The following is a 25,572-nucleotide window of genomic DNA, read 5'->3' as shown; positions in this document are numbered from 1 at the left end:
GGCCACAAGGAGTTGGAGGATAGAACTGTTGGGCCCAGAGGGAATTGGTAGGTACAATGGTGAGCAAGGACTAGGGGGAGGAGCAGCAGTGGATTGACAGATAGGGCCTTCAGGAATGGTGCCATGAGGTTACAGTGGATTGTTGGGAATAAGGTTATGAAATTACAGTGGATTGGCAGACAACAAAATGAAACTGAAAGGCATGTGAATCTTAAGGAAGCTGAGATTTAGAAGAAACAGATATTTAAAATTGTGTTGATTCCAAAATGGCTGGGGTCTTAGGGCCAATGTTCACATTACTTTTCAAAAATAAAGTCTTCTTTCAAGGAGTAGATTTTTATGATGGTGTGCTAAGTGGGTGTACATGATTAATTTAGGAAATAAATTCTTTTTTTAAAGATTCATTGGACCACAGTAGGCCTCAAGCTGGGAGCTGAATGGGAAGTGGAGCATCTGGGATTATAACCAGCGCCTAAAAGAAATTCTGGTGTTTGCAAAGTGAGGACTTCAAACACTAGGCTACCATTTCGGGCCATTTGCTGATCTTAAGAAATGAAAGCCTGTTGAAAGTCAGAAAACACAAAGATTACTTTTATATAAAAATTACTTGGATATAAGAGATAGTACATTCATATGTCTCATATTTTGAGACAATTCAACAGAGCTAGAGTTTACTGGAGCTAGGTGGAAAGTCTTGTTAATTAGGTAAAAGCCCTTTAACCATTTAAAAGATGTTATAATAACATGTATTTTAAAACTTGCTTTAACAGAGGATCAGATTTCTATCACATGTATCAATGATAAATGTTTAAAAAATGTAGCAAATGGTAAAAACTATTATCAATTATATCACACAAATTTTTCTTTCACAATCTTCCTCATCAAAAACACATTTCCATGTTTGTAACCATTTTGCATCTTAATATATTAACTAACAGAGAACATGAGTTCCTCTCATACATTGAAACAATTTAAAAATTAATTATATTTTAATTCTATACCAGTTTATCCTTGATATAAACATTGTATTTTTTAGAGAATGCTTTCAGTGTTATATTTAATTATGCACAAACATTGTTCATAGTGTACAAGAGGCTAGGTATTAAGTTTATATTCAGAAGATTTTCCTCTCTGTCTCTGCTCCTCTCTGTATATCTGAGTTTCCAATAAAAAAATGAATAAATCTATTCTTTAAAAAAGAAAATATCTTGCTTAAAATTTAAACTCTGTAAAAGATGTTTAGTTGAATATCCATTGTTTTTGGAGGTCTCTGTTAACAGCAAGCTACTGAACAAATTTGTAAGTAATAGTTTTTTTTTTTTCCTTAATTATTTTTAGCCCTAGCCCAGTGAGTGCATGATGGGTGGGGAAGAAACAAAGATAAGAGATGGGGAAGGAAAGTGAAGTGAGGGAAAGATAAAGAAAGAGGTGAGTGAAAGCAGAAGAATGGGAAGGTATAGAGGTGGGTATTGGGAGTGCAGGGTCGCAGGCTTGGCAGATGCAGATGTAAATGGACAAGGGGATAAGTACCACAGGGCATTGATGAATAGAGCTGTCAGGTACCATGTCATAAAGTAGAGAGGATTGGCAGAGAATACAGTTTAAACCTAAAGGGCATGAAGCTTAGTTGTGAGGCCCTAAGGTGTTCAAGACCTAGGAGCAGCAGGTATTTAAGGTGGCACATCTGTGTTAGTGGCCACTGTTCCAGTCAGGTATAGAATATCTAAAAATACTGCTTATTGAACAGAGTGAATAATGATTTTTTGCAAGCAGCTGGCTTATGCTGTAGGCACAAGGATAATTGACTTTAATGATGTGGTTTAAATGAAAGATTTTTAAAATGGGTAAATGCAAAGATGAATATGGGTCCCAGTCATGTGAGGTGTTCAAACTGTAGATAACTTACAGTGCCATGAGCAAGATCTGAGATACATAAAAGCAGACATAGCTAGTGGCACATAGGGCTGGATACAGGAGGAGACAGACAAGACTTGTTAGTATAAGTTTCTGAAACACACGAAAGAATACAGAGCATGCCAGATAAACTGGCACAGTAGATGGGGCCTTGTGTTCATTTATAGCCTCAAGTGTTTGAGTATACTGAAATTCAGCTATTGTGGCAATCCATTAACAGCTACCCAGGAATGGGGCAAGGCCACCCAGTGTCATCCAAAGATCCTTCTCATCTACTTCCATTCCTCAACCTCCCCACTAATTGGTGGTCCTCATGGGCATGCATCCCTCTCGTGTGTAAATATCATGAAAAATAAGATTGACTTATTTTTAAATTTATTTTGATTGGAAATTCAGATATACAGAGAGGAGGAAAGACAGAGAGGAAACTCTACCATCCACTGATTCACTCTCCAACTGGCTGCAACGACAGAGTTGAACCTATCTGAAGCCAGGATCCAGGAGCTTCTTCTGGGTCTCCCACATTGGTGTAGGGTCCCAAGGTCCTGAGCCATCCTTTACTGCTTTCCCAGGCCACAAGCAGGGAGCTGAGTGGGAACCAGGGCTGCCAGGACATGGACGAGCACCCATGTCGGATTCCGGCATGTGCAAGATGAGGACTTTAGCCACTAGGCTACTGAAACAGGCTCATAAAATTTACTTATTTCTAAAAAGAATATATGAGTCAGGTTCAAGGATCCAGACCAGGAGACTTGGCACACACACTGGACCCCATGCCCCAGGGGCTCACATGAGCAGCATTCACCATGCAGGTGGGCCCCAAGAGATGAGCCATGTGATCTGAGCCCCACTGGACCCTCTGCCCCTGAGGCCCAAGGCCCGGCACCCAGTGTACAAGGACTTGGGCTATGCGACCCTGACACCACCAGACCCCTGCCCCTGGAGCTCACAGACCTGGCACTCAGCATGCAGGTGGGTCCAAGGTGATTCAGATCTCACCGGACTTCCCCTCCCCAGGACTCATGAACACAGCATCCAACTGCATATGGGCTCAAGGAAGGACTGGGCTAGACTACCTGGACCCCACTAATCTCCTGTCCCCAAGGCTCAAGGACCCAGCAGCACTCACTGTGCAGGCAGGCTCAAGTACCTCGGCCAGGTTACTTGAACACCACTGGACCAGGTACCCACCACACAGGTGAGCCCAAGGACCCTGACCACGTGATGCTGGTCCCGCCCAAACCCCCGTCCCCTCGGGGCTCACAGTCCCAGCATCCAATACACAGATGAGCCCAAGGACCCAGGCCAGTTGACCCAGGTCCTATCAGACCACTGCTCCCAAGCCTCACAGTCACTGCCTTTCCACCCCAGAATGGCATGGCTTGCCTCGCCTCGGCATCAACCAGTGGGTGCTTCATCCTGGGTCAGTCCAGCCTACCCACAGTTCCAGCTCCTGTTTGTTGGTGCTGCAGCCTAGTTGGTTACGGACAACCCTTGCTCCTCCTGCAAGCTGCTTCTCAGGTCTGCCAGTGGAGTTCTAATGGACCTGGTGCTGTAGCCTAAGGGCTAACCCTTGGATACACCTGAATCACATATGGGTACCAATTAATGTCCCAGATGCTCCACTTCCCGTCCAGCCCCCTGCTTGTGGGCTGGGAAAGGAGTAGAGAATGCCTTGGGAACATGTACCTGTGTGAGAGACCAGAAAGAAGCTCCAGGCTACTGGCTTCAAATAGGCTCAACTCCAGCCCATTACAGCCACTTGGAGAGCGAATGAGCAGGAATTGAGACCTTTCTCTTTGTCTCTTCTCTGCAAATCCTTTTTCAATACTTTGGATTGTATGAGTACAATAGATTTATAATGCAGTTTTTCTTACTTAGTATGTTACCCATTACTGACAGGCTGAAGTGCTTCAGATTTTAGCATGAATCAGTTTTCAAGTATTTAAAAATTTAATTTTATTGGAAAGTCAGATAAAAAGGAAGAGGAGAGACACAGGGGAAGATCTTCCATCCATTAGTTCACTCCCCTAGTGGCCTCAGTGGTGGGAGCTGAACCCATCCAAAGGCAGGATGCAGGAGTTTCTTCTGATTCTCCCGTGCAGGTACAGGATCCTGAGGCTTTTGGCCATTCTCGAGTGGCTTTCTGAGACCAGAAGCAGCAAACTGGATGGAACAGGAACTGGCTGGACAGTAGACAAACCAGCTGCAGTATGGGATCCCAGCACATGTAAGGCAATAACTTTAGCCGCTATACTACCACACCAGTTTCATTTTCAAGTGTTTAAAAATATAGAAACCATTTTACTACTACTAATAAAATCTTTATTATGAATAAATCAAACTAGAGCACCCAAATACCTGAAAAAACAAGTTAAAGAAATGTCTTTGTGAAGTTCTGTTTAATTGAAGTTGAAATTTAATTCCTTATTCCTCACAAGATATATCTATAAATCAATCTAAAATATGTAGTTTTAGATACAGTATATTTCTTTATAATCACTTTTATTAATACAATATTTATTTGAAAGGTAGATTGCAAAGAGGAGAAAGATATTCCATCAGATCGTTGAGGGATATGCAATGCTTAGTCCAGCAACAGGAATCCATTTAGGTATGCCAATAACCCATTTTGTATCCCACCATCTGTGTTCCAGGCACAGTAGCAGGATACTGTGTTGAAAGTGTTGAATAGCCGGTAGGCATAAACAAGGCAATTGGGTATCAGATGTGATCTATCCCAAGCAATAACCCAACCTCCTGTATCATGGCATTCAATTCTCTAAGTCTGATGGTTTTCTATGACTGTTGCTATAATATAACTATTGAATGAGGTAAAGTAATAATACATTTCAAACTATGTTGCTGTCATATTTGTGGATGTCCTATGGGCTAAGGCAAATAAAATGGCAAAGTCAAGTGTCACTGAAAATTTAAGAACTGGGAAATGTCATTGACGTCTTAGGAAGTTTCAGTTGGTGCAGTTACTAGAAAGCTATATAGAATAAATATGTATTTAACTTTGTTTATTTATTTTTAAGTAATCTTACATTGTTGATTAGGATACAAAGGGTCAAGGGCTACAGGAAAGTGGGTTACACCATTATTTCCACCCTAATATCAATTTTTTTTCCTTGTAACAGAATTAGCCCCCAGTGCCAGCTTCTGCCATCTGAATCTGCAATAACATCCAACCAATCCTCACCCACTCTAGTTTTTGCTTGCACTAGTCAGAACCGTCAGCCAAACCTGGCCCTTCCCCTATCTAGCTCACATGAGGCCCACAGGTGTTGTAGCCCTGCCTAGTCTGGTCTGACCCCATCCCAACTCCTGCTCTCCTATGGGAGTGGGTGTCCAGCAGGAGAGCCCACATTCCTTTGCCAGCTTTGCCTCCTGCTCCCTGGTTCTCACGTGTGCTGTTTGGACACTGCATTCACATCTGGTACAGCTCACCTCATCTTGGCATTTCTTAATGTGTACTGGTATGTGTTGCAGCTGAAACTGGCCTGACCCACACTCTATGCTGGCGCTTGGATTCACCAGCGATTGATGTGAACGGGTTCAACCTGGTCTACCCCCCGCCTATGCCATATGTATGATGGTGGGTATCTTTCTTTGGCCTGGTCTGGGTTGCTCCATATCATGGTTTCTGCGCTGTGGGTTCTTGGGCTGTGTTCTGACAGAGGAGTTTCCCAGGCTGCTCCTTCAGAACCTCTCCCTAGGCCAGGTATTATATGTGCTGGTGGTTCCATGGGCCAGCCCTCATTGCTGACATTCAAGCCATACCAGTTCTTGGTGTTAGCTGTTTCACCCCAGCCAAGGCTTGTCCATTCCCAGATACTGCTCACACATGGCTGAATGGGTGCAGAGACCCAGCCTAGTGCGTCCTACATCTACCCAGGTTCTCCAGAGTACCAGATGGTGCTGGCATCTAGCCCAGCTTGGTGCCTCCAACCCCAGTGCACATTCGTGCCTAGGTAGATTGCAGCCATATCCAGACTGGAACACATCCCTCACTCCAGCCTCCACACCCTCCCGTGGGAATCCCAAACCAGCAAGGGTGTACTCTCACAGCTCCCCCACAGTTTATTCCCAAACCCTAGATTGCACACATGTCAGTGGGTGCTCTGACCCAGTTGGCTTAGCCCCTCACCTGTCTCACCCTTTCCGTTTCATACTGTGCCGTATTCCTGCCTTATGAAGACCAGTTGGGGTAAGAGCCTTTGTTGGAATGGCATGTGCTCCATGCTGATTTCTTTTCTTTCTGTGAGTTGAGGTTTACTTGGCCCTGCCCAGTCTGCCCCCTTTCAGTTGCAGCTTGGCCCTCCCCACATCCTATTTTAGGATGCAGCTTTGGGTGGTGCTGCTGTGACCTGCCCAGATTACCATCTGTTCTTTTACCTGCAAGTGATAACAGGTGCCATGGTCACTCCTAGCTTGTCCTGTCTCAACCCCAGTTCGTGAGCTACCTTGTGGGACTTGTATTTCCACACAGTTCTGCCCACACTTCCCTCGTAGACTTTACAGCCAGACCAAGTTCTTTCACATGCTGGTTAGTGTCTTGACCCTGACAAATGAGAACAGTCCACTATTCCACCACCCAGTCAAGTAATGGTAACTAGCCCTGCCAGACATGCCCCTATCCATAGCTTTGGTGTGGACTGGTGTGTGGCCATCAGTGATGCTCTCTACTAACAGCCCATCTCAGGATTCTCATATGGCTTGATGAATCAGTCTTGCCCAAATAGATCTTATCGACACTCCCCTCCAAACCATCAGGTCTCAGTCCCCATGCTTGCCTGACCCTGTTACTGGGAATCACGCAGAATTCATCTCTCACCTACACTAAATCTGGCCTTAATTGTGGGTGTCCCTAAGCAACAATTTCATATCCTAAAAACCCCAGAGCTCACCGGAGTCCCCAGCATTGGATCCGGCCTGGCAGGGGCACCCCCACAGCCACCACACTGTTTTAGGCCACCCCCAACCCCATGGCCCAAACCCCTCCCAGACTCAGCCTGCTGCAAGATTTAGCGGCAGGGCGGAGCTAGGACTTTAATACAGTTCCCAAGTTCCCCTCATGGCATACTCACCATGGGGGAAGAGCTCTCTTGGGTCTGGAGAAAGCCAAGAACTCCTTCACTGCCTTTCAGCAGTGGCTTTGACCTGAGTCCTCAGCATTGGATCAGGCACAGCAAGGGCACCCCCCACATCTGCCACACTGTAGGGAGTTGCAAGCTGCCTCCAACCCCAAGGCCCGGACCCCTAGCAATAAATGTTCTAATGGATGTCCTTATATGGAGTCTTATGCAGCTCATCTGTAGAAATAGACAAATGCTTAATACCCACAATTATTTTTGAGTAGCATAAATTTTAGTGACAATATGGTTTTTTGGTATGTTGTAATTTGAACAATAGTTGTTGAAAAAAATAATTAGTTCTTGGCAGTAATATTTTTTTATTTTTACATATGTATAATATATTTGCTTTAAAGATTCATTTATTTCTATTGCAAAGTCATATATATATATATGAGAGAGTGGAGGAGATAGAGAGGAAGATCTTCCGATGATTCACTCCCCAAGTGACTGCAATGGCTGGTGCTGTGCTGATCCAGAGCCAGGAGCCAGGAATTTCCTCCAGGCCTTCCACACGGGTGCAGGTTCCCAAAGCATTGGATCTTCCTTGACTGCTTTCCCAGGCCACATGCAGGGAGCTGGATGGGAAGTGGAGCTGCTGGGATTAGAACCGGTGACCATATGGGATCCTAATGCATTCAAGGCGAGGACTTTAGCTGCTGGGCCACGGCATCGGGCCCAACATGTTTGCTTAGCCTAATAATAACATAAGTTTAATCACTGCCAATTATTGAACTTGTTTATGCTGTTTCTAGGAAACCTTCATGGCACTTGTCATCTGTAATTCAGTATTCTTGCCCAGGAAACTTGACTGTGTTCGTTTCTCTAGCCGTTGTGTCTGGTTCCTGTCTTGGCATTACTTACACAATAGGAAATAATAAGGAAACTTGGGAAAGCTAAACAAATTCATAACTCCCTCTATCCACCTTTTCTTCCAGGTATAACCCTGAAACCCACTGCATGCTTCCAAGTCTAGAGAACACAAACACACTTTCAGTAAGTTTTATGTTTATGTCTGAGCTTGTTTTACATTGTGTTGTAGGAACTTTATGATGCTTTGTTAAACTAAAATAAATAAATATGAGAGAAGGTAAGATTGTCATAACTAGACATTGGAGCAGTTAAATCTGATTCAAACTTTCCCTCCAAGTTTTCTGATGATATAACTAAGACATATTTATTACCTGATTCAAATTGAAACTAAGAATTTGTTAATTATTGTGGGATATCAAGTTTGAAATGGTGTTTATTGATCTTACAGATGATATAATGAAAATCATTCAGTACCAACCTGAAAATAAGCACTCAACATTTGGGAGTAGTAAGAGTTTCCAAATATAAAATAGTTATCAAGTTTTCAGTTTTGCTTTTTTGGAATTTCTGAAATGGTATGGTGCCCAGTAGCATTTAGAGGTGTTTTTGTTTTTTAAAGATTTATTCATTTTATTACAGCCAGATATACAGAGAGGAGGAGAGACAGAGAGGAAGATCTTCCATCCGATGATTCACTCCCCAAGTGAGCCACCGATCCAATGCCGGGAACCTGGAACCTCTTCCGGGTCTCCCACACAGGTGCAGTGTCCCAAGGCACTGGGCCGTCTGAAGGTTTTTATTTATTTTAAAAACTGGTATAAGACATGCCTGCTATCTGCTGATTGATTTTCCAAATGTTCGCAATGATCAGGGCTGGACCGTGTCAAAGAGAAGAACCAGGATGTCCAACTGTATCTTCTAGATGAATCTCCCATTCCAGTGCTTGAGCCGTCTTCTGCTGTTTCCACTGCACATTAGCTTAAAGCTAGATTGGAAATGGGCAAGGTGATAGCTTAACCTGATATACCACAAATCCATTTCCTTTTGCAGGGTGTTTTCCTTTTTCTTCCTTCTTTCCTTCCTTTCTTTCTTTCTTCTTTCCTTCCTTCCTCCCTTCCTTCCTTCCTTTCTGATTTATTAGTTTAAAATGCAGAGCTACTAAGACAGAGAGAGAGGTGAACAGAGATCTCCTATCTGCTGGTTCACTCCTCAAATAACCAGAATTTCCAGAGATGAGCAAGTCTTAAATCATGGGCCAGTGGTCCAGGTCTCCAACTTGGTTATAGGAACCCAAGTGTTTGAGCCATCCTCCACTTCCTTTCTCAGCCTGTTATCATGGCGTTGGGTCAGAAGTGGAGCATTCAGGATATGAACCAATGACCATGTGGTATGTCAGTTTCTTTATCTGCTAAAGCAAAGGGATGGTTCCTGCTGCATATGCTTTGGTTTTTATTTAAAATGCAGAGTTGCGGAAAAAGATGAAAGAGAGTGAGTGAGCTTGAGATCTCAGTAAATCATTCCTAAAAAGTTGCTATTAGGGAAATGTAAATCAAAATCACAATGAAATATCACCACAACTCTGTTCAAATGATTATTATTACTTGGAAGAAATGGCAACAAATGCAGGTGAATATGTGGAGAATGATAAACTTTTATACAATGTTGATGGGGTTATAAATTAAATCAGTAACTGTATAAAATTTCTGAAATGGTTTTGCTGTATGATTGAGCCATCTGTTAGTTGTATGCCCTGAAAGTATGACCATGGGGTATAAAAGAGATATCAATAGCCATCTTGTTTACTGTAGCAGTTTTCATAACACAGAATATAAGGAATGATCTGAGGTGTCCATCATTAGATGAGGGAATAAAGAAAATGTGCATATGTACGATAGACTATTATTCAGCTATGAAAACAAAATTCTGTGGATTACATGAAAATGAGTGTAACTAGAGGGTAAGGGGTTAAGTAAAATATGCTAGTTACAGATATATAAATATCACATATTCTATTACATAGAGTAGCTTGAAGAATCAAAAGCAACAAAAACAAAAGGAAGAAACACCTGTGTTTTTCATTTTTGGTGCAAATGCAATCTTCTCAAATGGTGAAACATGATATTAAAATAAATAAATAAATAAATAGCTAGGAAACAGAAGAGATAACTTCCAAAACACAGAAGCAAGTTGGTTTATAACAGCATGGCGTTTGCCTTGTATGTATATTTTCTGTACAATTGGCAGCCTATGACTGCCTGAGACTTACCTACTTGTTACAAGAAGGTAGTTCTGAATGAGGTTGTAATTTGTTTCCCTACTAAGTTTGAAGTTCACTTCAATTAAAATTTTAGCTTAATTTAAATGTTTTTTTTCATAAAAAGTGAAACAAATACAAAGCAGAAGGGATTTTAATATATATATCCTCCAGAGTAAAAAAAAAAAAAATCACTTATGTATTTAAATCCAGAGTAAGCTGTAGGCACTATTCACTCATTTGTCAAGATTAATTTAAAATTTTTTTCTAATATTTCATTTTTCAAGTTGAAATAGGAAAATGAATTTTATTAATGTCACTTTATAAGATTTTAGGTATCAGCTTGTTGGAGAAAAATATAATGAATTATTCAAAAATTTTCTCACTGTCCTATTAAACATGTGTCTTTCTTATCTAATCTTGCATGTTATTTAGCTCAACGTTCATAGTTATATCTACAGATTACACAGTTAACTCATTTTATAATTATTAGAGAAAATAATCTTACAGAATGATAAAGGAATTCCATTGTAACTTCAGAATTTCAAATACAATGTAGGACAAGATGTTTTATTTTGTTTTTACCTTATGTTGCCATATGGATTGTAAATTAATCTGTGTCTTTAGAAGGTGCAAATTAAACATGCAGAGAATAGTAATCCTGAGCTGAAGTTTTAGTCATATCACTCACAAGACTGAATGTGAGACATCCATGGATACATATTCTGTTTTTAATGTATGGTTTTCAACAGAGAAGAGACTCACTTCCTAATCCTATTCCTTTTTTAAAAAATTATTTTTTAATAATCTTAGTTGGTTAGGGAACAAAGTGTCAAGGGCTACAGGGTGAAAGTGGGTAATACCATTGTTTCCACATCAATATCATTTTACCCTGTATCTGGGGTCAGGAAAAAAAGGGAAAAGCTCCACCCAACCTCCCACCCATCCCAGATCCCCAACGGGAGGCACGCTCTGAGGGTCCTGCTCATACAGTTTTGATAGTTCATCAGTTCTGGATTGCTGCCAATCTCTCAGTTCCAATCGCAATGAACCCTATTCAGAATCCACTGGCTGACAGTCTCTTCATGGTTGGGGTTCTAAGATCAGCAGTTCAGTTGGAGCGATCTCCAAAGCAACTTCATCTGAGATGGTCCCAGGCCTGATTCTTGTGCGAGTTTGCTAGTACAGAGTCCAACACCGTCCATCACACCAATCAGCTTATGCACATGCTGGTCGTTGGGATTGCTGGGTTCATTCTGTTTCCAGCCCTGTCTTCCTCGTGAACCAACAGGTGTTGTAGTCCAGTTCGATCCTGCCCACTACATACTTGGTCCTCACGCAAACCGGTTGGAGCTGCAGCCTAGTTGGGGCGACTCCCCATAACTCCCACCAGTTCTGCCCCCTACCCTGGTTCCCATGCTTGCCAGTACGCACTGCAGGCTTGTCCAGTCTGTCCCACATGCTGTTTAGCTCTCACACGTGTCAATGGGTATTGAAGCCCAGCTCAACCCAACCAACCTACTATCCAGCCCACACACCTACTGGCAGGTGCCCTTCTGTCCAGCCACCCCTGCCCCTGTCCTGGTGTTCGTGCTGTCCAATGAGAGTGGTAGCCCCGAAGGAGGTGCCCACTATTTCCCTTCTAGGCCACACTCACTCCCAGATTATGCACTCTCCAGGTAGTTCTGGCATTTGACTTGACAGAATTAGCTCCAAGTGCCAGCCTCTGCCAGCTAGTACTGCGGCTAAACCAACCAACCCTCACCCACTCCAGTTTTTGCTTGCACCAATCGGAACAGTCAGCCCACCATGGCCCTTCCCTTATCTAGCCCACATGAGGCCCACAGATGTAACAGCCCTGCCTAGTCTGATCTGCCCCCATCCCGACTCACGCTTTCCAATGGAAGTAGTTGTCCAGCAGGGGAGCCCACATTCAACTGTCAGCTTTGCCTCCTCCCCGTGATTATCACATGTGCAACCACATCTGGTACGGCTCATCTCACCTTGGCATTCCTTATTGTGTACTAGTATGTGTCGCAACCAAACCTGGCTCAACCCACACTCTGTTCTGGCGCTCGGACTCACCAGTGGGTGTCTGCCCCCAATCCATGCCATGTGTATACCAGTGGGATAATTTCCATAGCCTGTTCTGGGCTGTTTCCTATTGTGCTTCTTGCGCTTACGTGTAGGGACTGTGTCCTGCCAGAGGAGTTGCCCAGGCTCCTCCATCAGAAACTCTCCCAGTGCCAGGTTTCGTGCATACGAGGGGGTCCATGAGCCAGCCCTGTTCAGTTTACCTCCTGTCCTAGCAGGAACAGTGGTGTTTCCTGACTGTTCTTCAACCCAATCTGGTTCTTATTGTTGGATGTTTCAACCCAGCCATGGCTCTTCCATACCCCCATACAGCTTACACATGGTTCAGTAAGGGCTGAGACCTAGCCTAGTCTGTCATACATTTCCTCTGGTCCTGCAGAGCACCAGATGGTGTTGGAGTCTGGCCCAGCTTGGTGCTTCCATTCCCAGTCCACACTTGTGCCAAGTGGGATTACACTCGTATCCTGATCAGAACGCAGCCCCATTTACAGCCCATGCTCTCATTGGTGAGAAACTAACCCACCTAGAGTATCCCCTTAGCTGCCCATCTGGGCCTATTCCCAGCCTTAGATCTTGTGAAGGCCAGTGGTTGCTCTGATTCAACTTGGTAGAGCCCCTCTCTTGTCCTGTCCCCTTAGATTCTGTGGCTTAGCATCCCTGTCTTACGCAGATCAGTAGGTGCCAGGACCTACTTGGCATGACCTGTGCTCCAACCTGATTTCTGTTGTTTCTTGTGAGTTAAGGTTTGTTCAGCCCTGCCGATTCTGTCCCCTTCCAGTGGCAGCACGGCCCACCCCACATCCTGTTAAAGGATGCACTTTCAGGTGCTGCTGCTTTGACCTGTGCTGACTGTTTTGGGTTCCTGCACCCGTGTGTGATGGCAGGTGGCCTGGTCACATCTAGCTTAGTCCATCCCAACCCCAGCTTGCGAGCTAACCAGGGAAACTTGTATTTCCACAGGGTTGGGCCCACACAACCCCATAGAGTCTACCCCCAGACCAGGTTCTCTCGCGTGCTGGATAGAGTCTTGACCCTGCCAAATGTGACCACTCCACCAAACAGTTGGGTAATGGTATCCATCACTGCCGAAGAGGCCCCCATCCATAGCATTGGTGTGGGCTGGTGAGTGACGATCAGTGATGTTCTAGGCAAACAGGCCGTTTCTGTATTCCGAATTGGGTTGGTGTATATGACTAACAGTAATTGTCTCCTGGGGACTTCCCTCCAAACCACCAGGTCTCATTCCCCACGCATGCCTAAAACTTCCATGACCCTGTCACTGGGAATCACCCAAGGTTCACTACTCACCTGCAATAAAATTGGACTTAGTCATGGGTGTCCCCAGCAGAAAACATCTTAAAAAAAACAGAGTTTGCCGCCGGGAGGCCAGCAGGCAAAGCCTGGCACCACTTGGTGCACTGGCCGCCCTGGGGGAGGCAGAGGACTCGTTCACTGCCTTCCAGCAGTGTCTTTGGCGTAAGCCCCCAGCATTGGGTCCGACCTGGCAGGGGCACCCCCCCACAGCCGCCACACTGTGAGGAGCGGCACTTGCCCCAAACCCAAGGCCCGAACTCCTCCCAAACTCACCTAACCGCAAGATATTAACAGCTGGGCAGAGCTAGGAATTTTAACCCAGTCCCCAAGTTCCCTCATGGAGCACTTACCCTGAGGAAAGAGCTCTCTTGGGTCCTAGGGGTGGCCGAGGACTCGTTCATTGCATTGCAGCAGTGTCTTTGGTGTAGCCCCCAGCATTGGGTCCGACCCGGCAGGGGCACCCCCCACAGCCACCACACTGTGAGGAGCGGCACTTGCCCCCAAACCCAAGGCCTGAACCCCCCTAATCCTATTCCTAAGTGAGTGATCCAGAAAACTTTCCCTGCTTCATAGCTGAAAAATCAGTAGAGAAGCCCCCAATATACCATTCCTATAAGAAGAAATTCTGCAGAAAGAGAATATTGGGGAGCATGCCAGTTGGAAAACACTCAGCTTACTATTACAGGCATTGAGTTTCTATTTTTGCTCAGTGTTCAAATGCTTATTTTAATTTAATTGAAAAGCAGAGTGGCAATAACAGGGACAGAGTGATATCTTCTACTTGCAGGTTTATTCTAACGATGCCTTCAACATTTAATCAAAATCAGAGTCATTAGAGGAAAGAATCTGCTACAGAATAATAAGGAATAGTCTGTTATAGTTATGGAATTGCAAAAACAATGCAGAACAAGTATTTTCATGTTGCTTTTACTCTATAATGCCATATAGGTTATAAATTAAGCTGCCTCCATAGAAGTTGCAAATCAAACATATGTAGAAGAATGTACTGTCAGTCTTTCTGTTTAGTGATCCAGAATTGAAGAGATATGTGCTGTTGCAGGTGTTGGTGTCATTTGAAGATGTGGCTGTGGACATTACCCAGGAGGAATGGCAGAAGATGGACAATACTCAGAGGACCCTGTACAGGGATGTGATGCTTGAGACATATAGCAATCTGCTGTCCGTGGGTGAGTGAAATTCTGTCAAGCCCAAGCAGAATACTTTCTTTATATTTGACAAATTAAAGAAGAATTTATAAAGTTTAGTACCTAGTAGGACTAGTATTTGAGGCTTTAAAGAATCTTAATATCTACTCTTCAGGTAATGATTCATATTAGCCATTTTGTGACACAGATTCTAGATCCAATCTTCTTCTTTAAGCGCCAAGATAGTGATTTCACAAAATCTCTATTATTTCCAATTAACAGGGTACCACATAACAAAACCTGATGTGATCTTCAAGTTGGAACAAGAATCAGTAGCATGGACTATAGAAAAATCTGTACACCAGCAACTTCCAGGTAGGGCAGTACGTATTAGGAAGGGAAGTTGATACATATCTCAGTAAATATTCCCTGGAATTCATGCTGATGTTTTTTTCGTTTCTTCCAAAATCAGCTTATGTCATGCGTGAGACAAAGGCACTCTACAGTCTCCATGCACAGTTCTATTCTAACAATGCCTTCAAATATTAAAATTTATTATCTTGAAACCAAAAATGTAGAAATAAATATTGATCTTTTACGTGATCCCAGCAAGATAAGACAAACTGGAACTGTTATGCGATATAATACATCCCAAGCATTAGTTTGAATTTCTGTACCATATTTTCTGTCCTTCCCCCATCAACTTACAATACAAAATCCCAAGTAATTGAAAATGGAAAAAGAAACCCTATTTATTGTATTACTGTATTAACTTAATAAATGTAATGATCATAAATGTGTGCATTTTTTGAAAATTAAAATCTGTTATATCTAGAATGGCAAGAAACGTCATTGTCTTGAGCATTTGAAAAGAAATACTTAGATGTGATTCACTGATATGGTTACTCTTTTTCCTCATTTCAGATCTTTACAGAAAGAATGAGCTGCTTGGAACTAATCAGGAAAATCAAGAAACCACTTTCAGGCAAGTTCTAATCACAAAAGTTGTATAACTTTAGAAAGAGTTGCATTGCCAAAGGTGATTAATTTAAGCTCTGGCCATAATTGAAACATGCTATGAAAAGGAAATTGTATAAAAAAGAAACTAGAAATATAATTTCTTCTTCTTTTTTTTTAATTTGCAGAGAAGGTTTATTTGCAGAGTTACCAGGTGAATTTAGAAAGCAGAGGGAGTGGAAAAGGACCACCTCAGAGAGAGCAGGAGATGGGGTACCTGTTGAGTGGAAAGAAGGAGATACACCAACATTTTTTAGAAGGGTCTTGGGTTTTTAAATGTTCCATGACTCTTCCTTGTCTGAGCAGGAACTTGTGGGAAGACATTTTCCATTGGTTTTCTCTCAACCTACAGCTCCTACTGTGTAGTTTCAAATGTACTCCTCCCGTCTATGGCTGTTCAGATCTCAGATGTTGGAAGCCACATGGGTGACAGAACTGAGACAGGAGACAAAATAAAGGAACTGGTCTTTTTTCAGTTCATCTCAGGAGTGAAGAGGGGGTCATCAAACGTCCACATGAGTCATTTCAAATGATCAAAACCAAGCAGAATACTTGTGGGGGTGCCATGAGTCAGCCCTCCTTCACTAAGGATAAACCAACATGTAACATGAGAAAGAAGCTTGGCACTTGGGTACCATGCCAGGTGGTCAGCATTCAGAATCCACCTAGGGAGTTTCCAGTCATGCAAAAAAGTAGTCTCTGACATGGACTGTCAGTCCTCTACCATGTTTCTTCAAAACATGCACCCAGAGCCTTACTCCCAAATGGGAAATTGAGATGATAGGAAAACACCAATTCATCCTCCTTGAAAAAACATCCTATTTTGAGTTACAACCAGAGCTAGGTGGTGGACAGTGGATGGGGTGGAGGAATCCATATTTATGCAGAGCCATGGGGTATCAAGATTCATTTTCAAGGTTCAGTCCCACTTGAGGGAAAGCACACCAACACGGTAAACTCTTCTTTTTGCTGAGTCAAGCCACATGACTGGTATAAGAAGCCTTTTTCATGTCCTTTGTTGGGTACCAGAGAAAATGTTACCAGAAAATCTCAGTGGCTCTTTCCTCAGCTTAGTATAGGAACAGAACGTTGGACTCAGTTGTTTACCGAAGGTTTCCTTCCGAAGTGACCAGGTTAACTTAGAAAGAAAAGGGGAAGTGGAAAGTGTGTCTCAGGAAAGATCTCAAAGATGGGGTGCCCTTTGAAAAGGGAGGAAAGGACACCATGATTTATTTCAAAATGTGTTTTTTTCCTAGGAAGCCTGATGAAATGTCACTTGGGAAAAAGCATGCCTGTAATGTACCTGAGAACAAACTCCAATGTGGGGAAAATCTCATTCAGCATGACAAGATGTACACTTGTAAGCAATCTTTTGAACACAATGGGAAAGAAAAAACTTTTAGAAGGAAGTTGTTCCTTAAGTGTGAGAAAATTTGTATCAAAGACTCATGTAATGACCCTGTCATTGTAGGAGAAACAATTCAGGTTGACAAGAAAATGTTCCACAGCAATCCTTACTTTGGCAAGCATCAACAAACACACTCAGGAAAGAAACTCCATGAACCTTTCAAGAGTCAGAAATGTCCTATTTATGAAAGAGATCTCAAAATAAATCAGATCATGCAAACAGCGAAAAGTCACTATAAATGTGGCTACTGCAAACAGTCTTTTAACTGTAATTCTAGCTTTACCACCAAACAGAGAAGTGACATAGGAGAAAATTTCTGTGTGTGCAATAAATGTGAAAAAAACATTTACCAGAAGTCAGAATTCACTAGAGATAAAATGCTTCCCACTGAGGAGAAACCATATGCATGTAATGAACTTGTAAAATCATTTTGTGCTCAATCAGGTCTCCTTACACATCAGAGAATTCACACAGGGCGAAAACCTTATAAGTGTACTGTGTGTGGAAAAGCCTTTCGTAAGCCATCACTTCTCATTATACATCAGAGAACTCACACAGGGGAGAAACCTTACAATTGTAATGAATGTGGGAAAACTTTTTGTCAGAAGTCATCCCTGATCATGCATCAGAGAATCCACACAGGAGAAAAACCTCATAAGTGTGGTGAGTATGGAGAAGCTTTTTATCAGAAGTCACACCTAACCATGCATCAAAGAATCCACACAGGGGGAAAACCTTATAAATGTAGTGAGTGTGGAAAAGCCTTTTGCAAGCCATCATTTCTCATTAAACATCAGAGAATTCACACAGGGGAAAAACCGTATAAATGTAGTGAATGTGGAAAAACTTTTTGTCAAAAATCATCCCTAATCATGCATCAGAAAACCCACACAGGGAAAAAACCTTATAAGTGTAGTGAGTGTGGTAAAGCTTTTTGTTGGAAGTCACATCTAATCATGCATCAGAGAATTCACACAGGGGAAAAAGCTTATGAATGTAATGAATGTGGAAAAGCTTTTTGCCAGCAGTCAGGTCTCATTGTACATCGGAGAATTCACACAGGGGAAAAACCTTATAAATGTAGTGAATGTAGTAAGGCTTTTTGTTACAAGCCATCCTTAAAAGCACATCAGAGAACCCACACAGGAGAAAAAGCTTATGAATGTAGTGAATGTGGGAAAGCTTTTTGTCAAAAGTCACAACTAATCATACACCAGAAAATCCACACAGAAGAACAAGCTTATGAATGTAATGAATGTGGAAAAAGATTTTGCCAGCATTCAGGTCTCATTAAACATCAGAGAATTCATACAGGGGAAAAACCTTATGATTGTAATGAATGTGGGAAAGCTTTTTGTCAAAAGTCATCTCTAATCATACATCAGAGAACCCACACAGGAGAAAAACCTTATAAGTGTAGTGAGTGTGGTAAAGCTTTTTGTCGGAAGTCAAATCTAATCATACATCAGAGAACCCACACAGGAGAAAAACCTTATAAGTGTAGTGAATGTGGTAAAGCTTTTTGTCGGAAGTCAAATCTAATCATGCATCAGAGAATTCACACAGGGGAAAAAGCTTATGAATGTAGTGAATGTGGAAAAGCTTTTTGCCAGCAGTCAGGTCTCATTGTGCATCAGAGAATTCACACAGGGGAAAAACCTTATAAATGTAGTGAATGTGGTAAGGCTTTTTGTTACAAGCCATCCTTAAATGCACATCAGAGAACCCACACAGGGGAAAAAGCTTATGAATGTAGTGAATGTGGGAAAGCTTTTTGCCAGCAGTCAGGGCTCATTAGACATCAGAGAATCCACACAGGGGAAAAACCCTATGAATGTAGTGAGTGTGGAAAATCCTTTCGCCAGCAGTCAGTTCTCATTAGACATCAGAGGATCCACACGGGAGAAAAACCTTATAAATGTAGTGAGTGTGAAAAAGCTTTTTGTCGAAAGTCATACCTAATAATACATGAGAGAATTCACACAGGGGAAAGACCTTATAAATGTAGTGATTGTGAAAAAGCTTTTTACCAAAAGTCATCCCTAAACATACATCAGAGAGTCCACACAGGGAAAAAACCTTATGAATGTATTGAGTGTGGGAAAGCATTTTGCCATAAATCAGACCTAATGAATCATCATAGAGTTCACACAAGAGAGAAACTTTTTCAATATGATGAGTATGAAAAATCTTTTTGCTAGCATAGAGTTATTACATAAACCAATTCTCATGCTTAAACAAGTGTTGAAAACTGATACAAAAAACATTGATTGCAAAAGAAAGCAAATACTGACATGGGTTTATAATTCAGGAGCATATCCAGGAAGGGACAAAAATAGTGCATTGACTAAAAACCATCATTTTTCTGAAGTGAATCCTCTGCAGATCCTATGAAGCTCAGAAAAGCGAAGGCATGTACACAGAAAAACTAGCTACTATAAACCTACTGTCATAGTTAAATCTTATGAAGTCCAAAACAAGTATTAGTAAGATCACAGATAGGACATATTTTAAAATTGTAGTAGGATGTGGAAAATCTTTGAAAGTCTCAACAATTGTCAAGTCCTAAATATGAAGCGTGTCATACTTTAGAACAAGGTTATGTGTTGCTGAAATATTTGAGATGGAATCTACTTGGTCTCATTTTGTTGTAAATAAGTTCCGCTTTCAAATTTTAATTTTGGAAATAAATATTCTTTGTAAAATACTTGTTTTAAATTCCATATATCACTTATACAGTTATCCAACATAGCTATTTTTACAGTCTTAAATCACCACTATTCTATTGCAGATTAATATGGGACTCACAAATATCAGCTGATGCATGTGGCAATTGTAATACTAATCACCCAGCTTTGAAGGGTGGATCTTTTGTTCAGAGCTGGGAGTAATTCATTTGTGACATCTGGCAAACTATGGATCACTTTTGGCCCGTGTCTCATTGTATAATTTTAAAGGTGTATGCAAGAATTTTCTGTCAACAGTTTGGTATGTGGTAATGGCCACTGGGGTTTAAATATCAGCTACCACAACTACTGCTCACGTTCGCACTGCTTTAATGCATCATGGCTTTCCACAGCAAGTTTCTTGCCAATGGATACCAACCTGTTCCTAAATACTTTCAACTATATGGATGAGCAGCAGATCGAGCACTGTGGCATAATAGGGTAAGTTTCTGGTTACCCTGCTATGGTAACCTGGAGCACCATTGGTTCATGTCCTAGCTGATTCACTTCTGATCTAGCTCCTGACTTCTGGCTTCACACCAGCTCAGCTACTGCTGTTGCAATCATTTGGGATTTGAATCAGTGGAATGAAGATGCCTCTCTGCCTCTGTCTCTTTATAGCAATTCCATGTTGAAGTAAGTTAAAAATGTTATTTTAGTCGTGGGCATCGCGACTGAAGTTGAGGTAAGTCAAATGTCTAGTATTAAGCTCATTGGCATGGTTCCCATCTGTGACAGCCTTGACTACTTCTATTATTTACTATTTAGATGCATGACCCTATCAAGCTCCAAAATGTTGAGCATCAAGTGCAAGAGAGGCATGATTTTTTGTAGACTGTATCTTGCAGAGTGAAGTTTGTGCACGTCTGATTTCCACCAGCATTTTCATGGCAGCCCCTAGCTGTGAACCATCTGATATTGGTGCTGACCAGATCCTTGACAAGGTCCTCTGTAGGAACACACCTCAGAGAGACTACTTTGCAGTGAGATTTATTTCATGTTTTTCAGTTCCCTTTCTCAAACATTCCCAGTCCCTCTGACAGCATTCTAATGTCCTTTGATTCTTCTGATTGCCTCCTAGGAAGGTGGAATTGCGGAAATGAAGGGATTTGTGAGGGTTGAGATAAAATAGTATTTATGTATTTAAGTTATAGATCCTGCTTCAGTAACCATGGGTTTGAGCAAATTTCAAGAGTAATGGATCCACTTTCTGTATCTTTCCACTTCCTGTATATGAGCAACAAGGACTTACTTTAAAACTCCTGATTTTTGTCTTTTCTCATGTGCAATTGCTGTTGTTTTCTAATAATGTCTCAAACTGTTGGATTTCTGTGTCTTAAAACTGTTCCGTACTTGAGTGTAACACCATTTAAGAAGGTATTATGTAACATAAAATTAAAAATTTCTTTTTCTTTCACTGGAAAGTCAGGTGTAAATATAGAAAGATCTTCCATTTGCTGCTTCACTCCCCAAGTGGCCACAGCAACTGGCTAGGGCTGAACTGGTCCAAAGCCAGGAGCCAGGAGCAGGGTCCCAAGGTGCTGGGCCATCCTTGACTGCTTTCCCAGGCCACAAGCAGGGAGGTGGTAGTGAGCAGCAGGGATACAAACCAGGTAAAATATTTACCTTTTTTTTTTTTCACTTAATTCCTCCAAACTCCAAAAATTGTTTCAAAATAATTACAGATAAAACTGAATCTTTTTAATCTTCTTAATTTAGATAGACTGGGTTATTTTTTAATTTTTTTTGAAAGATAGATTGACAGTAGGGGCAGAGAGATATTCCATTCATCAGTTCACTCTCCAAATGGCTGCCATGGCCATAGCTGATTCGATTGAAAACAAGGAGTCTCCTGCAGTTTTCCCATGTGTGTGCAGGGGCCTAAAAATTACAGCCATCTAGTAGGGAGTTAAACATGAAATGTAGCAGCTTGGATTCCAATTGTCGTAAGATGCTGGCATGACACCAGAGGATTCGCCTGCTTTACCATCATTGACAGTCCTAGGTTTTGTTTTTTTTTTTTAATGTAAAGTGAAAAATCCAAAAATAGTGGCGAGAGAATTGTAATTGAATCGACATGCATGAGAATGTCATAAATATTGATGACTGAGTTATGAGAGATGTGATCTATCTGAATTGTAGGTAGTAATTTGATAAAGGAGATAAACTATAGGGCAAATAAAATAGGATCAATACAGAACAAACAACTGAAGGAATATAAGAGTGCTTTTCAAGGTTTATGGAAGATGAATATTACATGGAATTCGATTTATTGAAGTTAGAAAAACAACATTCTTAATATTATCTAAAAATTGATCATAAATAACAAAAGCACACTCCAATGAAGCTAGAATTTGATCCCATAAATTTAAACAAGTTTTTATGTTAATAGTTTATAAAAAATTTTGATTACTTCAGAATCTTTTTTTTAATTCTTCAAACCATTTTTTCTAAGGCATTTTTGTTTGTTTTGTGTTGAATTTAATTACACCTGTTCAACATGTAATCAATTCTTACCTAGTTCTTTACCTCTGGTTTCTTCTAATATATTTAAATTCTCCCAAGTAAAGAGATGGTGTCCTGTGGTAGATATTTTATACAAGGATTTTCTTAGGTTTTTCAACTTTTTTATTAAGCAATGAATTTGTGTCTTTGGTTATGTTTCAAGTATTGTCTCTGTATTGAATTTTATTTGCTTAGGGAAAGCTGAGCTTTAAAAGAGTTAAAAGCATCCAGTTATTTTGCCTTCATTCTGTGATTAAACCATAGGATAAGCAGATTTTAAGTGAAATAAATTGTTATGCATGTTTTGTTGAAAAGTAGCCCAAATGAAAGTAAAATAGCCATGTTTATGCCAGAAACGTTTGAAGATCAGTAAGCAAATGTATATGAAATGTATACTGCTCACTCATAAAACCACTCAGATATAACTCAAAGAATGCTTTAGAACTTGGCGAAATTTTTTTGTGTGTCAGGTTTATTTAGAATTTGAGGAAATCACTGAAAAATCATTCAGGGTTAGAGTAGGCAGAGAGAGGAAAAGTAGAAGAAAACTGTCTCTACATTCATCTTGTATCCACGGGGAGAGAGTGAACTCCATTGCCTCATTTCTAATGAGACTGGAAAGGGGAATAGTTACATGACACGACTCTCCAATCCCTGATGAGTGTGAGTAAAACTTAGGGAAGGGTATAGGACTGACCAGCAGGCAAGCTGTATTGGGAGGAAGATAAATGGCCTCCAGTTAGTGTGCCTTAGCTTGCTATCTGCCTGTGTCTTTTCATTCCCTCCTGAGATTTGCAACTGCTATTCATATAAGTTGCTCAAAGATATAGTTTCGTTTAATCTTTTGCAGCTGCTTCTTGTTTATTATACATTTAGACCTTAGAAGTCGTGTGTTCAGAAATCTCTCCATATCTGATGAATTTATGTCACAAACCATATAATGTGTGGCTCTTGTTGGTGGCTATGATCCCCATGTCATCTTAGTCACTCTGAGAAGTTACTGACCTAAAGAAAAAAAGTTATTGGCCTTACTCTGTCATTTAAAGTGGCATCCAAGAACCTCAACTGGTTTGCAGGGAGTAGCACAACATGCAATGTGTTTTCCAATGCCAAGACTCACACCAAATTCTTTTGTACTTGAGACTAGAGTTCCTGTTGCTTCTAGGACATGAGAGTCCTGGTTTCACTTTGATGCCAAAGCCCATCAGTGGGGTTCTCACTCATACTCTGTTCTCTGGGTGCTGTCCTAGCACAGTTGTGAGCACCTAGAATCCATCAGGTTCCTGCCCTGCCTTTCCAAGATAATACAATCTCAGTGACCACAGCATAAGCAGAACCTGCCAGATATCTGGCCTGCCAAGGGCCATCAGTGGCTCCTCCATCAATTCTCAGGCCAAACTCACTGGTACACTAAAAGTGGAACTTACTTACCTATTAGCCCAGGATTACAATTTAGGTCTGACATTCACAGAGTTGCATTTTGGTGCAATGTGATACAGTCTGAGAAAGACCCTAAATGTCCCTGGATTGCCCTTTTCCAGATCAGTGCTTTTGCATGCTGCAGGTACAGTTTGCCTAGTATCACCTAGGCCCCAGACTGCCCCCTTTCAGCCTGCAAATTTGGATAATCACTAAATGGCCAGCCTAGGACCTCAACTCAAGCAATAAGCTTGCTGGCTCCCAGACTAATGCTTTGGTGTTCCATGAGTTTGACCTGCCTAAGCCCCAGCAACAGGCTCTGGCTTACCCACTTTCATATCATTTTGTGAAACGCTATACCACCTCTCTGTTATCTATGAGGCCTACAATCTGCACTCCCCTGGATTGTTGTCTCAGTCAGTGCAGGTCCGGACATCTTGTAGGATGCTAGCATTGGACCCTTAGCTGGCAGCTCTCAGATTGACATGGTATCATACCATAAGTGCAGCCTGCCTAGAATACAAGAGTCAGACCTATGGCTGACCACTCTGTTGAAAATATATCATTAGGCCTGTCAATTATCTATGATTACTTTAGACAGAGTATCTACATATTTGGATGCTTGCTGTAGAGGCTGTCCTTAAGGTAGGAAAAATTATCTAAAGCCATGGTACATTTTGTTTGTTTGTTTGTTTAAGATTAGTGTCAGCTTCCAGAGAACAGCAGCTTCCAGATAGAATCATGAGGTCAGTAAAACTTGCTTACCTTAAGGTGCCACAGCCTTAACAGAAAAGGTGATGGCTATAATTTACTTTTCTCCTTTTCAAGAGGAATTTGAGATCTTCAACTGGTTTGCTTGAATAGGAAGGCTTATCTTCTATGTGTTCCCGGTTCTAGGTGGTACAGCTCCAGCCCCAGACACCTTACTGCAGATAAGGCAACTACTTTACCTTGTGGATCTCTGGTCTCAAGCACCTCCTGGGACCCTATCCAGGTTCAGGCTCTAGGTAATCATCAAGACTCTTCCTAGGAAAGGAAAGGAGAGCAAGGGAAATGGGCAAGGAAGAAAGAAAAAAGTAAATGTTTTTTTAAAAAAACTTATTTTTTTTTAAAGATTTATTTATTTGAAAGTCAGGTTTATAGAGAGAAGGAGAGAAAGAAAATGATCTTCCATCTACTGGTTCACTCCCCAAGTGGCCACAACAACAAGAGCTGAGCCAATTCAAAGCCAGGATCCAGGAGCTTCTGGGTATTCTGTGCAGGTGCAGGATCCCACTGGCTGTCCTTGATTGCTTTTCTAGGCCACAAGCAGGGAGCTGGAAAGGAAGTGGCGCAGCTGGGTTAGGAATCAGCACTTGTATGGGATTCTGGTGCATCTAAGTGGAGGACTTAAGCCACTAAGCTACTGTGCCAGGCCCAAGCTGTAGTTTTAATTTCAAGAATTGCAGAGAGAAGAGTTAAAAATGATGAAGGAGTCAATATATCAAGTTGATGTAGTAATTCCTAATGTCAGTGTTTCCCCCAACTTCACTGAACCACATGTAAAGTGAAAACTGTAGTATGATCAAACAGGCATATATAATAGGGCAGACATAGTAACCTCTCTATTAAGTTTAGAAAGGAAGTGAGATGTGGAAATACAGGTAAGACATAAAGGTATAAAAGTAGTAAGTGGATATGGAAAAATTTCCAGTATCAGTTATTTGTATTCAAACCCGAATGCTCCCAACATTGGTTTCATTTGAATTTTTTTTTTCTTTCTCTAAGCCTGAGCAATGATCTGAAAGCATAGCAATTATCTCCCAGTGTAGACAATTAATTTTGT

The 25,572-nt window shown here is 41.5% G+C and overlaps 1 protein-coding gene across 1 annotated transcript in view; it reads left to right on the top strand.

The window, feature by feature from the left end:
• The window catches only part of LOC118758875 (zinc finger protein 271-like), a 59,944-nt gene extending 40,549 nt beyond the window's left edge, over nucleotides 1–19,395 (top strand). Inside the window, exons 2-6 of the mRNA XM_036494906.2 lie at nucleotides 7,991–8,048; nucleotides 14,588–14,714; nucleotides 14,955–15,047; nucleotides 15,597–15,657; nucleotides 16,946–19,395. Of these exons, the coding sequence (XP_036350799.2) occupies nucleotides 8,013–8,048; nucleotides 14,588–14,714; nucleotides 14,955–15,047; nucleotides 15,597–15,657; nucleotides 16,946–19,298 (2,670 nt within the window). The 5' untranslated portion in view covers nucleotides 7,991–8,012 and the 3' untranslated portion in view covers nucleotides 19,299–19,395. The remainder of the gene's footprint in view (nucleotides 1–7,990; nucleotides 8,049–14,587; nucleotides 14,715–14,954; nucleotides 15,048–15,596; nucleotides 15,658–16,945) is intronic.
• The last annotated feature ends 6,177 nt before the right edge of the window (nucleotides 19,396–25,572 follow it).

The sequence above is a fragment of the Ochotona princeps genome, chromosome 3, assembly GCF_030435755.1.
Source record: "Ochotona princeps isolate mOchPri1 chromosome 3, mOchPri1.hap1, whole genome shotgun sequence".
Taxonomy (NCBI): domain Eukaryota; kingdom Metazoa; phylum Chordata; class Mammalia; order Lagomorpha; family Ochotonidae; genus Ochotona; species Ochotona princeps.
The sequence above is the reverse complement of the archived record's forward strand: the minus strand, read 5'-3'. Positions and strand labels throughout refer to the sequence as shown.